Source organism: Puma concolor, chromosome B1 (genome assembly GCF_028749965.1).
Source record: "Puma concolor isolate L17-30 chromosome B1, mPumCon1.1.hap2, whole genome shotgun sequence".
Taxonomy (NCBI): Eukaryota; Metazoa; Chordata; class Mammalia; order Carnivora; family Felidae; genus Puma; species Puma concolor.
The window spans coordinates 51,922,841-51,939,460 of NC_141670.1; the positions used below are offsets into that span (position 1 = coordinate 51,922,841).

General features: G+C 41.0%; 1 protein-coding gene across 1 annotated transcript; it reads right to left on the reverse strand.

Annotated features, from left to right (window-relative positions):
- Positions 1-3,302: 3,302 nt before the first annotated feature.
- Positions 3,303-16,158, reverse strand: LOC147581631 (serine protease 52-like). The gene is given in 5 exon segments (XM_086703806.1): positions 3,303-3,753; positions 7,418-7,560; positions 8,881-9,127; positions 9,931-10,130; positions 15,989-16,158. Coding segments are annotated over 5 exon segments (945 nt in total). The 5' UTR covers positions 16,071-16,158; the 3' UTR covers positions 3,303-3,480.
- Positions 16,159-16,620: the final 462 nt, after the last annotated feature.

Genomic DNA, 16,620 nt, shown 5'->3' on the forward strand with positions numbered 1-16,620 from the left:
CCAGTCCTACCTTTTATATGAGAGACCTATAGAGGCTATAAATTCAATTTATACTGTATGTATGCAACCAATGGTACATTATGTATTATGTACCATTAGATTGGGGGTCTAAATTTTTACTACATTGGCTCTGCAGTTACAAGAGGGAAGATACTTTTTGAATAGTAGACATAGATACTCTCTGGTTGTTTGACCATGGCTTAAGCCAAAAACATAAAACCCTGAGTTTACTAATTTCTTTAAGGTTTATTCTAAGCAGTTAGCCTCCCTCTCCGCCCCTCCCACCTCACAGCCTACCCCATAGTCCTTGTGTTTCTCATTCTATTATAATGGTCAATTGCAACAACCATTTGATCTGCCAAAAGCTTGCTTTCAATAGTTACTTCATTCTAAGGTACTATAGGTGATAATTAACTTAGAACATGCTACAGACTACCTGTATCCCATTTTCAATGGTAATAAAGCTATCAAGATCAGATATCAAATAAAATCCAAATTAGACATCTAATCCTTCTACTACTCAGGAGAGCAAAACACAAAACAGAAAAAGTTCATAAATGGACCCACACTTATATTTTATGGTCAGCTGATTTATATCAAGACACTAAAGCTGTTCAATTGGGGGGAAGGAAGAGCTTTTCAACTTAATTGGCTATATATATGGAAGAAATTAATCTTGATCCATATCACATCACACATGGAAATTATTTCAAGATGGATCACAGACCTAAACATTAAAGCTAAATAAATAAATCTAAATAAATAATAAATAAAATTATGTATCTCTAAAAAAGGCACATAGTCAGTATAAAAGGAACTCCAATAACTCAATAATAAAAAGACAATCCAAATTAAAAATGGGAAAAATACTTTAATAGGCATTTCGCAAAAAGAGTTATACAAATGGTTAGTAAGCATATGAAAACATTTTCAACCCCATTAGGGGGAAATGAGATACCACTTCACACCCACAGAATAGAGAAATTAAAAAGACTGATAATACCAAATGTTGGCAAAGATGTGGAGCCACTAGAATTCTCATCTGTTACTTGGATTGCAGGGTGGACAGTATAAAATAACTGTGATATTTACCTGGTAATTTCTCATAAAGTTAAATATACACCTATTCTATGACCCACAAATTTTACATCTTGTTTACCGAACAGAAATGAAAACATATACACAGAAATATTTGTTACAAGACCCTTTGTAGTAGTATTTTCTTTATAATAGCCCCTAATTATAAGCAACTCATGTGTCCATCAAAATGGAATGCATAAATAAATTGCAGTACGGAATACTACTCTACAGTAATAAGGCGAGAGCTACAGATACATGCAACAACATAAATGAACCTCAAAAATATGTTAAGGTAAGGAAAACAGGCACAAAAAAGTATATAACATGGTGTTCCATTTTTTAAAAAGTTCTATGACAGGAAAAACTAATACACACTGAAAGAACTGAAATAAACCAGAATGGTGTTTGATCCTGGTGGAAGGGAAAGAGGGTGGGAGTAAGTTGGGATTGGTAGGGGAAGGGCTTGGAGTGGTCTTTCTACGGTGGTGGAAATGCTCTATACCTTTATAGGGGTGTGGATTACATGGCTATTATTAAAAACTCATCAAACTATAAAGTTAAGGTCAGGGCATGTCTCTCTATGTAAATTATACCTCAGTTTGAAGAAAAAAATTACTAGTTTGAACTCTTATTTCTTCCTTACGGAATTGGCAAAAATTGGAAAGTTTGACAACCTGCTTTGCAATGGAGGCTAAGCAGTCCCCTTCCCGCACACACTCCCTTTCATAGGATCCTGGCTGAGAGGCCAGGCTGTTTCAACTTCTCTGTCAGCCGCTGCCCTGAGCTGAGGGCACAACACTGTGACCTCTCAGTCTCTCCTAGCCTCTACCTTCTGAACTTGAAGGCCAAATTGCTGTTACTTCTTTCACGAAAAAGAGGAAATTATTTGTAAAGCTACCTTTCTCAGGAGCAGTAACCCATCTACTTGTAGTCGTATTTCCCTGCTTACCAACAGCCAAAAGTTTGGGGTAACACTGCAGTTTTGGCAAAACAACTGTATATCGATTCTCTCTGCCCTCATCCACTGAAATGCTTCTTCACCCCCCTCTCTCTAGATTCAGATGGTGGCCAACCTGTCCTGTTCTCATGCAGCCAATGAAAGTCAGCAGAGAGAAACTTTTTTCATACTTTCTTTTCTTCCCTTTCAGAATGCATATGCAGAAAATATTTCTCCTTTTTGTTTTATTTTGTTGTTATTCATAGCTCAAGGAATTCTACTTAAGGCAAACTCATATAAAAACACCCATCTTTTTGAGTATATTTTTCCCTTTCTCTTCAAAAATGTGCTGAGTTGCCTTAGAAAAGAATGCTACTTATTATGTCTTGCTTGGTTGGAAAAATTATGCTCATGACTGATTGCAAGAAGGATGGTCCACCCACTCTTCCAGATGGTACAAAATGTCATCTTGGACTAAGTCAAACTTTCAGACAACTGTTTACTAGAATGGTAATTCCTTTGGTTCTGTGCTACCCCAGTATATTTATCATTCCCCCCCCCCCTTTTTTTTTTTTGCTTCAGGTTGAGTCTCTAATGTTTGCATTCAAAAGTGTCTTGACTACTACAACTCATTTAGCTATGTGTATCTTTACCACCTCTCTTTAGGACATTTCTACTTCAATGATTTCCTGATCCTCAATCGTAGCATTGTTGCACATGATCTCTGAGAGCTCAAAGCAGTATTTACTGAGGCTCTGGACCAGGTGGTAGCTATGGAGGTGACAGGATCTTTCTGAAGACCAAATATGTAGATCTCAGGGATTAGCTACAAATGAAAGGAGAGAAAAGAGTTGGAATGTTCCTTATTTCTAGAGAAAAAAAAATGGGGAGCTGTCTACTCCTTTTGGAAAATGAAAGAATCTGTGGAAGGATACCTGTTTGTAAGAGAGAGAAGAATAGAAGTTATGTTTCAGAGACCCTTGGCATGCTCCTTTCCATGCAAGGTGCTGCATCCAAACTTCTGAAGAGGCCTCAAGCTGAAATTGGTAAACTGCCTCCAAGTTCCAGGGGAATAATAGGCCATATAGTAGATCCCAGGTACACTGTAAGCACTCCTATAGTATATGACTATTTCAGGAACAACTAATAGTATGAGAGCCCTCTGGACCCCACCCTTGACCTTACTCCACAAACTGAGGACACCTGTTTTTTTAATTTTTTTTATTTTAAGGTTATGTATTTATTTGGAAAGAGAGAGAGAGAGAGCATGAGTGGGGTAGAGGCAGAGAGAGGGAAGACAGAGAATCCCAAGCAGGTTCGATGCTATCAGCACAGAGCCCAATGCAGGGCTCAAACTCACAAAATGTGAGATCATGACCTGAGCCAAAATCAAGAGTCAGACGTTTAAGAAACTGAGCCACCCAAGTGCCCTGAGGACACCTGGTTTTGAGGCAATACAGTGTTTAATCACAGGGTAATAGAAGTATCACAAAATACAGTAACAAGATGGCCCAAGGTGAGAGAAGCAAACTGTACCCGGAGTCTGGCTCATGCACATAGGGCTTTCCTGACGTCGCGGTCTCTGTGTCAATCCATGACAGATAATTAGACACCTTCGTGTACACTCCAGGCAGTTTCTTCCGGCCACAGCCCACTCCCCAGCTGACAATGCCTAGTTGGTACCATATGCTTTGGTGGTTGTTTTTCTGGCAAACCAGAGGACTCCCACTGTCTCCCTATGAGAGAAAAGTTGTTTGGGAGTGGAAGGGACAGTAGCGAATAACTTCTATAGCCTATTGAGGTGTGGGCAACTGGCATAAGGCAAAAAGCACTTATGGTCTTTTGACAAGGGAACAGTTTATGCTATCCAGCCACATGACTATGCTTCCCAGCTGCATGACTGTCAAAGTTGCAAACAATTTGGTCAAAAGCAATGGTAATGAATGATAATTTGATTTACAAAAATCAGTATCCATCATCATCATTATCATCTAGTCATATGGGTTCATTTTGGTGTACCAAGAACTGGTTTTCTAATCCATTTTGCCTCTAAGCACTTTTGTTGTTTTTCAGAATTCTTCCAATTTCTCCCATACCTTTTTACTTTACATCTATTTTCAGCCAACCCATTTTGGTCTTTCTGTATTGTTCATAATAGCAAAAAGTAAAAACAAACAAAAGTCTATTATGCCTCATAATAGATCATTGGTTGAAGACAGCAGGCAAGCAAACTGATATATATAAAACACATATGATATAAAATGTGGTTCAAAGCATTACATTTTAAACAATTTACAAATTTTAAATTTTTTTTTTCAACGTTTATTTATTTTTGGGACAGAGAGAGACAGAGCATGAACGGGGCAGGGGCAGAGAGAGAGGGAGACACAGAATCGGAAACAGGCTCCAGGCTCTGAGCCATCAGCCCAGAGCCCGACGCGGGGCTCGAACTCACGGACCGCGAGATCGTGACCTGGCTGAAGTCGGACGCTTAACCGACTGCGCCACCCAGGCGCCCCAATTTACAAATTTTAAAATGTCACGAAAAAGATTGCCAAATAAGCACAAGTAAGGGGAACAGACATTGACATGAAACTTGAAGAATACATAATCTTTCAATGCCTTCAAATCTTTGGGCCCATTTTTTAAATTTAATCTTTTATTGTTTAAATATAGTTGACATACAATGTCATATTAGTTTCAGGTGCACACCATAGTGATTCGATGATTATATGTGTTACACAATGCCGTGGTAAGTGTAGTTACCCTCTGTCACCATTTAACGTTATTGCAGCACTATTCACCATATTCCCTATGCTATCCTTTCCATCTCTGTGACTTATTAAATTCTACTGAAAATTATGTATCTTCATCTAAAAAATTAGAAATCTCAGGTATGGAAAAAGAACATGAAGAATAGTCATAATTATACAAATAAATAAATTTATATATAAACACACACGTATGATTGTGTATAAAAAGAATATTTCAGGAGGTGCCTGGGTGGCTGAGTCAGTTAAACATCCAACTTTGGCTCAGATCATGTTTCATGGTTCATGAGTTCAAGCCCTGTGTCAGGCTCTGTGCTGACAGCTCAGAGTCTAGCTCCTACTTTGGATTCTGTGTCTCCCTCTCTCTCTGTCCCTTCCCACTTGCACTCTCCCTCCCTCTCTCTCTCTTTCTCTAAAAAATAAATTAACATTGAAACATATAAAAAATAATATTTCAGGAAAGAAGGCAACACTGTAAAAATGGTTTCTCTGGAGAGTGAACAGGAGAACAAGTTTAAGATGTAAACTTCCTCTTCACTGTACTTCCAATTTGTACAATTCCAAATGAGTTAAATAAACATTTCTCATTCCAGCCATACAGAGGCAACCCCTTAGTCAAATATAATTTTCCACATCCTTGAATATGCAAATATGAATACATCATTATTGTTTTACAGAAGTAGGTTTGGGTGGTACATATTGTTTCACAGCTTACAAAGATTTATTTTTGAAAATGTTAAGTGACACCCCAAATGTTGAAAAGAAGCACCATTCAACAATATGCCAAAAGTCCAAATCCAAAACAAAACAAAAAATGATATGGGTTTATTTGATTTTTTAAACCAGATTGTTATCATGAACAAATTGCTGTGCCCATCAACTTACTTTGAACCAAACTGTTCTTTACCAAATTCCTTGAAGTCATTGCTAAGTCCCATGACCTATCGCTAAAATAAAGAATTATAATCCCTTCTGTGGATATGAGGGGATCTATGTGAAAGATGTCAGGCAGAACAGCAATACAGTTAAGATCGTAAATTTCTGGAGCCAAACAGATCTTGGTTGAAACTACAGGGAGAAGATTTAGCTGAGGGAATGTGAAAATTTTCTTCAGCATTTTAAGGCTCAGCTTTTATGCTGGTGATAATAGCTATCTTTCCTACAATACAGCTGTATGTATGGAAGGAAATGACAGCTGTGAAGCCCTGTGCACCATGATATATGGCAACCCTGTACTCAATGGTAGCTCCCTGCATTTCTGTGGCCATTGAACCAGCCAAATCTGTGCATGACCAGGCTGAGCTGCTAGATTTGGTGTCCTGTTTCCACTGGAACCCAAAAGATGGCTTCAATCTCAGAAGATAGTGTGCCTTCATTAGAATTCTGAGTCTGACATTTAACTTGTTCCTGTGTCCTCTGCAAGGCTGTCAGCTTCCCTGGTCCTCAGTTTCCCCATCTGAAATAGGCCTGCCTCCTAGGGCTAGTTTGCAACCCTTTCGTGTATTTGTGGAAACGGTTAATGTGCTACTAAGCACTGAACATGCATAAGAGATGGTGATGGAGAGGGGTGCCTGGGTAGTTCAGTAGGTTAAGTGTCCAACTTTGGCTCAGGTCATGACTTCGGCTCAGGTCATGACTTCGGCTCAGGTCATGATCTCACGGTTCATGGGTTCGAGCCCCTCATTGGGCTCTGTGCTGACAGCTTGGAGCCTGGACCCTGCTTTGGATTTTGTGTCTCCCTCTTGCTATGCTCCTCCCCCACTCACACTGTGTGTGTCTCTCTCTCTCTCAAAAATAAAGATTAAAAAAAATTTAAAGAGATGGTGATGAAGAAAATTATATTTATAACATTTAGTATGACCATCCTCTGCTCTGCATCATTTTAAGTGCTTTTGTGCATTGACTCACTTAAGTTTCACACTAGTCCTAAAAGGTAGAAACTCTTAATATTCCATTTTGCAGATGAATAAATCTGAAAAAGCACAGGCACAGAGGGAAGTCACAAGCAATAAGTAGAGGAGCTGAGAGGGGGGAACTAGGGGACCCTCCACCCCTAATCACTATCCCACAGAGTCTCCCTTTGGTTACAGAGCATCTGTACAGGGCTGAATAGCATCCCTCCCAAACTTATGTCCATATGGAACCTCAGAATGTGAGCTTATTTGGAAATAGGGTTTTGCAAATGTAATTAGTTAAATTAAGATGAAGTTCTACTGGATTATGGTGGGTCCTAATCCAACAACTGAAATCCTTATAAGAAAACAAGAGATACACATACAAGGGAGAAGTCCATGTGAAGATGGGGGTAGTAACTGGAATGATGCACCTGCAAGCTAAGGAATGCCCCTGATTGCTGGAAACTACCAGAAGCAAGAAAAGGCAAAGAAATATCCTTCCCTAGAGCCTCCAGGGGGAACATGACTCTACCAATGCCTTGATTCTGGAACTCCAGCTTCCAAAACTGTGAGACAGTATATTTCTATTGTTTGAATCCACCCTGTTTGTGGTAATTTGTTATGGTAGCTTTAGGAAACTCATCCAGAAGAGGAAGAGGGGAGCCAATTATCCTGAAAATATTGGCCAGCCCTCTGTAGCGACCCTTCTCCAAACAAGGGACAAGCTCCATTACCTGGCAGGCGTCCTTCCCACCTTGAGGGCTCCCAGCACACAGCATGTTCCTGGTGAGTATAGGCACCTTATGGGAGCATGTTTCCCATTTGACCAGCTTGATGTTGACTTTTTGCAGCCGTGAAGTCATATCTTGCATAGGAACTGACACAAAGAAGAAGCAGATGGGGAAAGGACCCTGAGCTCAAAGTGGTCCCTTTGGGTTGAGGTCAAACAGCCACCCAGCATCATGTATTTTCAGCTCAATAGCAAAGGAGCTACTGTGTGACCCAGAGAACTACCCAGATATGGAATTAGTGAGGAGAGAATTGAGAGGCATTCAGGAGACTCTCAAGCCTATCTTCTCTGAATCTAGAGCTCCTCACAGCTGGGTCTTTATTGGATCTCAGCCTGAGTGCACTCTTCTGCAGAAAGTGCCAACTCCAGGTACAGTCCTAAAAAGGTATTTCATTTAAATCCATAGGCACGTAAAGAGGACCCATTATGACAAATTCTGTCCAGGGGTCTATGGATCATAAAGATGGATTTGAATCATGTCAGGGCCTTTAACATGGAAGAGATGAACCTAACACTTAGAATGTTCACACCCTGAAGATGAGGACATTTCCCTTTTTGTATATTGCTGAATTCCCAGAGCCTAGAACACTGCCTGGGTCATAGAAGAGGTTCAATGAATATGTGCTGAATAAAGCATGAACTCTAAGAAGGTGGCCTGTTTTGAATTTCATGGAAAGATTCCAAGGGTAATTCCCAATGAGGAATTCTAAAACAGCTCCAAGCTTTGGGACCATGTGGGAATCAGTGTACTGCCATCTGTGTGCCTACCTAGAAGAATGGCGCTAAGATTTTTCTTCTGTTCTTTTGATTTTGGACACATTTACCAAGAATAATGACAAAAAGGCACCATTTTATGGTTTGGCAGGGCAAAGTGGTCGGAGTAGGTTACAGATTAACTCTATAAGAACAAATTTATATTCAGTTTATCCTCTTCTTCTTGGCCTGGATCTGTGGTTTTCAAATATTTGGGCCAGCAAGCACTTTTCACAGAGGAGCAGAACTGACACCATCAACCGGAACAGAGTTGCTCTGCTGACATTAGTGTGCACTTCTTGCAGCCTAGTCAATTTTGCCACCCCTTTGCCCATTAATATGTTCCTCAAAATTCTCCCAAGTCATCCTTGGATTCTGAACACTTCTCCCTGGGTTATTACTGAGGCCCTGTTTAGGGTTTGTGTTCTATAATATGGATATAAAACTTGGTATAGGAGCCCAGGAAGGCCAAGGAAAGATGATTCACATGTTGACTGAGGAGAAGGTTCATCATGGGTTCTTAAATGAGAAACTGAAGTTTCCAAATCCACCAGACAGACTTCCAAGAGCTATAAGAGCCTCCAGAGTTTTCTTTCTCATTGCCTACATCAACCAGAGTGCCACCTCCCATTGGGTTGGGCTATAGTAACTCACTGGTAATGCCCCATCCAGTCACCCAGCAGTTTCTCCATTTCTGTATGTCATTAACCTCTGACAGGCAGATGGGTACTTCCTTGACACCCAATTTAAATGGAGCTTTGAGTAAGAGCAAAGCAATGTCATTATCCAAGAACCAGCTGTCAAAATAAGGGTGAATAATTGACTTGTCCACTTTCATCCTTGTCAAGTTCTTGGTATCAATGTTTCTTTCACCATGTATAATCTCCAAACCAGATTTTATCTCAAAACAAAAGAAGGAGAAAAAAAGGTAAGTTATGGAAGGGCAAAAAAAGGTGAGCCTTAAAAGAAAATAATTCCACCAATGCAAGGCTGTGATCCTGAGAGCTGGAGGGGTGGAGGCAGCTGGGGCCATGTACTTGGGCCCTGACCAGGCAAAAGAAGACTGACTTGAGCTCCATTCTTGCACTGTTGCCAACCAGCTTTTGACTTGATGGCTTCTTGGGCAACTTCACTTGTAGATTTTATTAACAAATATCTGGAAGTCATACTATGCACAAGTAATTGAGGGACTTGATCTTTATTTGCAAGGGGTAAACTAGCTATTAACAAACATCTGGGAAATTTCTCAAACATATTGATGTATAGACTTAAGGTAAGGCAGCATCTCAGGAGCTTCTGTCATGCAAACAGGCCTGGTGCCCTGCCCTTGGGGACCAATCCTTTCTAGGATTCTCTGACTCTGTGGTTATTGTTAGCCTACTTTCTCCCCAAGTGGCATAAAATGCTTAGGAAAGTACTTTCCAGAGTTTTGGATCAGGACAACGTGCACTTGACAAGATGCTGGGAAGTCCAAGGAACATCTGTTCTGCCATTTGAGTCTCACACAATAAGGTGTAGAATATCCTAGGAGGAAATCAGTGTCTATCCCACCTGAAAAGTGTGATATTCAACCACACAGGCATATATTTAGCCTCCTGGTATTTTGTTCTGTAACTGACAAACCTGGATGGAGGTTCCAGGAGAATAATGAGCATGTAAGGACAAGTATTCTACCACATTGGTTAAAAAAAATCTTGGCAATACTTACTTATTTCTGTTTATGAAGCAATGGGCTGCGGTTAAAATCCACCACTCGTTGAGGATTGATCCTCCACAAAGATGTCTCCCTTGGTAAAGAATCCTCACCTGCCATGGAAAATCTATTATGTCTGCAGATACCCCACCTGTGATTTCCAAAATTTCTGACTTCTCAGGTTTGGTACTTGTTCTTTGGCCACATGTCCCTAAAAGCAGAAAGAAGGAAGAGGGACAAGAGATCTAGGGCCCAACAGTCAAGATTGGTTGGTTTGGAAGAAATATGAGTACAGTGGCCCCTTCTTCTTGCCTCCCCAAGACACAGTTAGCAATGGCTTAGCCAAGTTAACATCAGATGGGAGATTCATCAAACAAAAATTATGTCTCTTATGCCTACCAAAGGCATTGCAATTATAATAATGTGCTTAAGGGAAGCAATGGCTGCTTCCTTCATTTTAGCGTTGATTTTTGGAAGGGTCTCCCTCTGAGGGCTTGTGAGGAGGGAGACACAATCACAGACCTTGAACCTGAATCTTGCTATTGCATCTCAGTAAGGAAACCCAGACAGAAACATTCATTTATTCAAACTTAGGCCTCAGCATCCTCTGAAAAATAGGGCATTGGTGTGGTATCTTGGCATAGAACATAAAATCCTTCTCCTCAGCTCTAGACTCATATTTTCATGGCTTCTATACCTCGATGACATGGACACCAGAAATTCTACAGGCAAAGGGAAACTGATTAGCCCTTCCCTTCCTAACTGATTGCTCTCCTGCATTTCTTACTGTGATTAGTGGCACCATTTTTCACGTACTTTTAATTCTAAGGATTCCAACTGAACCTAGAAAGGAATAAAAATTTTGGCATTTCCTATGTGATAGGATTGTTTTGATATCATTTGGTGTTTTTCAAATGTCATTTGAGTAATGAGAAAAGTAAATATAAAATCTAAACTGTTGAGCACTTACTATTTGCCAGGCACCATTCTGTTTTGCCTGAAACAATTTAATTTAACACGAACTCCATGAGATAACTGAAATTATTCTTGCCCCATTTTAAAGGTGAGACAATAAAGGCAAGTGTAAGGGTTAGCACATCTGGCCAAGACCCAACAGCTAATATATAACTGAGCTAAGATTTGAAACGAGGCACTCTGGCTCCAAAGTCTGTTTTCATTACTATTAGGCAAACTGCCTTCAAAGTATTAACCATGCTTATACATGGGAAGAAAAGACAGTGACATTCAAACATTTCCCCAGACAAGTATAATATGAAAGGTTATTCATATTATGAATTTAAAACCATATCCACACCACACATCACTACCATCCATATGTTACCATCACCAAACATCACCATAACCATACAACCCCGCCACCATACAACCCCACCACTACATATCCCCATCACATGTCTCCACATCACAGGTCACCACACCACACAACCCCACCACCACACAACCTGGCCATCACACAGTACACCATACAACCCCACCACCACATGTCCCCCCTGTCCCCCTCTTCATACTGCTCATTACCACTACATTTTACCACAACCAGTGCACATCACCACTGTTGCCAATCACCACCACTGCCACTGCTTATCTCTGCCTTTGGGTTTCTCTCCTCCAACTTTCCTGGCCCTTCAGCTCCCCAGAAGAGCTCTGCTCCTTTCTATCTCAGAGCTTTTCTCAATGCCTCTGCCAGAAAGACAGGCTACTCTCTCATCTGTCTTGCTCCTCTTTGCCTATTTAATTCCTGTGTGTCCCTCACATTTTAACTCAGTTATAATGTCCTTTTAGAAATCTTTCTTGCCTTTCAAGATTACATAAACTACCCTCAGTATAACTTTCTTTTCTGACACCCTCCCTTCCACACAGAACACTAACAACAGAAATAAAACATTTGTGAAACTTTCATCTAGATCTAAAGCCTAATTATCTATTCTTCTTGCTCACAGCTTTCATGGTATGTCTATATTTCAACAAAACCTATGCTCAATTATTCGAGAATATTATTTGGCTAAAATAATGGTATGTAGTTTGATGATTGCTAAGGTGAACATCAAACAGGTTGAGACACTATTTCTAAAGCATTGATCTTCAATTCTGTATGCACCTGCAAGGGAAGCTTTCTGGAGTACATGGAGAGAAGGTTTTACCTGGAGAGCTAAGTCTGATTGGTGGACAATAACTACCAATCTGCAGTACTCTATGTAAAACAAGTCTAAAGGTGCAGCTAAGCTCAATGGAAAAGAGGTCTATGACCTATCAATAGTTTTTGCTGAAGGTCTGAGAGCGTCGGATTGGCAGTAGGATACCAAACCAGGCTAGCATTAATAGATACCTTTAAAATTTAAATGGGCAAAAAATCATCTTAAACTTGGGGGAGAAAGTGCACAAAAATGCATGGCGTGAAACTGAGAAAGAACCAATATTAAAGATTATAGAATTGAGATTGAAAATTATCTGGCTAGATCTGAATACTGGACATGAACCATCAATATCAAACTCAATGAAGAATAGATATAAAGAAAATATTACAAACCCAAATAGAAAAATAATAGATCCAAATCTCTAGATTGTGAAGGGAGACTTGGCTTGGAAGTTTTCATAAGAACATATCAACCATAAGATGCTGACAACATGATACAACTGCTAAGCTCTCTATCTCATAGATGATAGCATTTGGATAGTTCTAAAACACTGTACTTTTACAGTTCAAAATGGTGACAGGGAAATACTTTTACTTGAATTACATTAGGTAAAAATGTCATCTTTACTTAAATTCTTCTAAACCATACATTTTAGCCATCTTATTCTTAATTTTTCCTTAATATATTGTTTCAGTTACATTTTAAATGCTTTATTGATATTGAAGTCAGGCTGACATTGGTCATGCAAACTGAAATATCAGTGTAATTACATGATAAGTCTCAGGCAAATGCAGAAATTTTCCCATATTTTCATATGCTAATGGCTCAACTTTGTTGAAAATTACCTAGAATTCACACTGACTTGGAAAATAGGAGACCTGTGGTTGTGAATTTCAGGAAAGTCCCTGGGATCCCAAGTAATTGATATTTTTTGTTGATAAAGAACTAAATGAATTTTGGGGTCTGTCAACACCACAGAGCAAAATTCCTGGTGGGGGTGTTCAGAAATATATCCTTCCAAGTCCCACCTGAATGAAATCACTTTAGATCCTAGATTTTTCCCACATGACTGGTTGATCCAGACCCAGAGATGTGACCAAACAGACTAAGATAAGAAAGTTTCATTTTAGCTTTTTACTCCAGTGTTTTCTCTCTGCCTGTACTATCAGGGTATCTCAAAAAATAGTCTTTCCCCCTAAAGATTCCATTGATATGTTGTTGACTATGAGAGAAAGAGAATTACTGGAGAGACAGAACTTGTCAGCACAAAGCGCTGTGTTCTTAGCATGAAAAGTTCCTGGCTCTGTCCAAGCTGGCAGGGCACCTGGTGCAGAGAGATGGAGGTAGGGTTTTGGAGTCAGAAGTTCTGAGTTGGCTTCATTGTTTGCTGGCTGTGTGACTTACAGCTACTGATTTAACATCTCTAAGCTTCAATGTTCTCATCTTTAATACAAAGGTAAGTATTAACATAGCCTGCTGCTGTGTTAATGTAACATTTCATGTAACGTTGATTTAGAGAGATGGCATTTGGCGTCATTCCACTCTGGGTCAAGGAGAAAGAGGTCTGAATTTTGCCCAAGATGCTTAATGAAATCTGGGGTCACCTCCCACCAAAGTTTTAGTGGGAGAATGCCCGTGCTGTTGGTCTTCCTACATCAGTGGCCATTCTTAAACTCGTTTGCTGAATCCTCCTGTCCTTCCAAAACCCAAGGCTTAATCTTCAAACCACTTATCTTTTTTTGCACTTTAGCTAGAGTATTTTCTCCCAGCCAAAACTTCAAATATCATCTTTATCCAGAATATCTCACATTTGACCCTTTAGACCTCTCCACTGAGCCCTCAACTCTTTTAACCAACTGTCCTACTCAATGTCTCATAAGAATATCTAAGAGACGGGGCGCCTGGGTGGCTCAGTCGGTTAAGCGGCCGACTTCGGCTCAGGTCATGATCTCGTGGCCCGTGAGTTTGCGCCCCGCGTCGGGCTCTGTGCTGACAGCTCAGAGCCTGGAGCCTGCTTCAGATTCTGTGTCTCCCTGTCTCTCAGCCCCTCCCCTGTTCATGCTCTGTCTCTCTGCCTCAAAAATAAATAAACGTTAACAAAATTAAAAAAAAAAAAAAAAAGAATATCTAAGAGACATCTTAAACTTGATGTGGCCCAAACTGAAATACTGACTTACCTGACCCCTGTCCAAATCTGCTTTCCCATAAGCCATCCACAGTTCAGTAAAAAGTACCTATATGCATCCATTTGCTTAGATGAGAATATCATCTAGCAGCTATCCTTGACCTCTTCTTTTCTCTGTCTTCTGACATCCAATGCATTAGCCAGTCCATTCAGGACTACCAAAAGATATCCAGAAACCAATCATTTCCCTTCATGCCTGCCACTATAAACCAATCCAGGCCATCATCCCCTCATGCTCACTAACCCAAGGCCTGCCCCTGCACACTCTATCCTCTGCAGCAGACAGTGTCTCTTCCTTAAGTACCTCTCATTTCTCACTTTCCTGTATAGACTCTCTGATGACTTCCCATTATAACCAGAATAAAATCCAAAGTCCTTACTCTGCCTTTATGAGGCTTAGCATGATCTGGGCCCCACCAACCCCTCTGAACCCATCTCTCTTCAGTGCCCCCTTCCCATTCACTTTGCCCCAGCTACACGGGTCTGTGTGCCTTCAAAACATACTGAGCTCATTCACTGCACAGGGCCTTTGTACTTGCTGTTACATCTGCTTGGAAATATGTCTCCTTCTCATCAGATGGGTCTTGACCCAAATCTTATCATCTCAGGAAGGCTTTCTGTGACCACTAGAACAATCTCAACAACCACCAGAGGCCTTCCATCATATAAGCCTATTTTCATGCTTCATACCATTTAGCAGGAACTAAAATTAACTTACTTATTTACTCATTTTATATGTTTAATATGTCCTTCTCCACACTACATAGTAAAACTGCAGGAAGGAAGGAAACAAGTATGTCATTCTCTGTTATAAACTGAGCTCCTGGGGGCACCTGGGTGGCTCAGGCAGTTAGGTGTCCAACTTCGGCTCAGGTCATGATCTCACTGTCTGTGAGTTCAAGCCCCGTGTCAGGCTCTGTGCTGACAGCTCGGAGCCTGGAGCCTGTTTCAGATTCTGTGTCTCCCTCTCTCTTCCCCTTCCCCACTCACTCTCTCTCTCTCTCTCTCTCTCTCTCTCTCTCCTTCTCTCTCTCTCTCTCTCTGTCAAAAATAAATAAACATTAAAAAAATTAAACTGAACTCCTAAAACAACTCCTGGCACATGGTAGAGGTTTAATATTTGTCAGCCAACAACTGACTGAACAGAACACAAGTCTCCAGAAATTCTCAGGACCCAGAGAGATGAATCCATAGTGGCTATTAATACACTGCCTTTACTATAGTTATATCATGGTACTGTTTTGCATTAGGCAAGTTAAGCTCCACATGATGCTTTAGAATGCTTTCAAAGAGAAAGCAACCTGACTTGTGGTCTTAAAGCTGCAGGATTTGGCTAGCTAGTATCTCCAGCTTGATGGCTGGTTACCCCTCTCAAAGGGTTTTCTTACATCAACCATTCACTATGGAAAACTCTGGGACCTAATGTAGACATAAAATATGCACACACGTGCACGCACACACACACACACTCACCAGGCTCCTCCACATGTAACTTTAAAGTTGAAGGTGTTCTGGGAGCAATGATCTGAAAGTCTGGTCCAGGTGCCCCCTGCACCTAAGGGGCTTATTAAAAGTGCAGTTCCCTGGATCCCACCCAGAATTGTGGAACCAGCATCCTAGAACTTGACCTTTTGAACAAGTTGCCCAGGTGATTCTCCTTCCCCCACCCCCACCAAAGTGCAAGGGTCCTGGTGAGGCACAGACACAAGAACACCATGAGAAACCTACATGCTGGGGAGCTGTGTGCCCGGGGAAGCAGCAGGTTGACCAGGAGCAGAAGTACTGCTCTTCCATCCTTCCATCCTGTCATCAGCACTGGTCTTTACTCAAGCCAATGGAAAGCCTTCAAGTGATACTGTGCTGATTCAGTTCAGAGGGATTGAGTCTGGGCTTTGCTCTCTGTGCCTGCTATCTGACAGCCCAACCTGACCATTGAGGTCACAATTGAGCACCGGGTAGAACAGTCATGGTCCAGACAAGGCAACCAAGTGGCATCATGCATCCAGGACCTGATGATTTCTGTGAGCCACTTCTCTGGGATGTGGAGGTCAGTGTGGTACTGGGGGCCAGAGGCAGGATAGTGGGAGAACTTCACACCAGTTGGGCTCCTGCAAGTTGAGGCATCTCAGATTCTCTCAGATCCACTAATGCATCAGGACAGGAGAGCTAAAGGCACTCCCCAGGAGAAAGGATTCAAGGCTTCTGGTCCAAACAGCCCAGATGATACAGCAGAGCAACGATAACTGAAGGACTCCTAAAGAAGAGAGCTCACATTACCAGTGGGACCTTAGGGGAGCTACTGAACTTTGAGCCTCAGATTACTCATCTGCAAAATGGAGATAATAATGCATCGTTATATT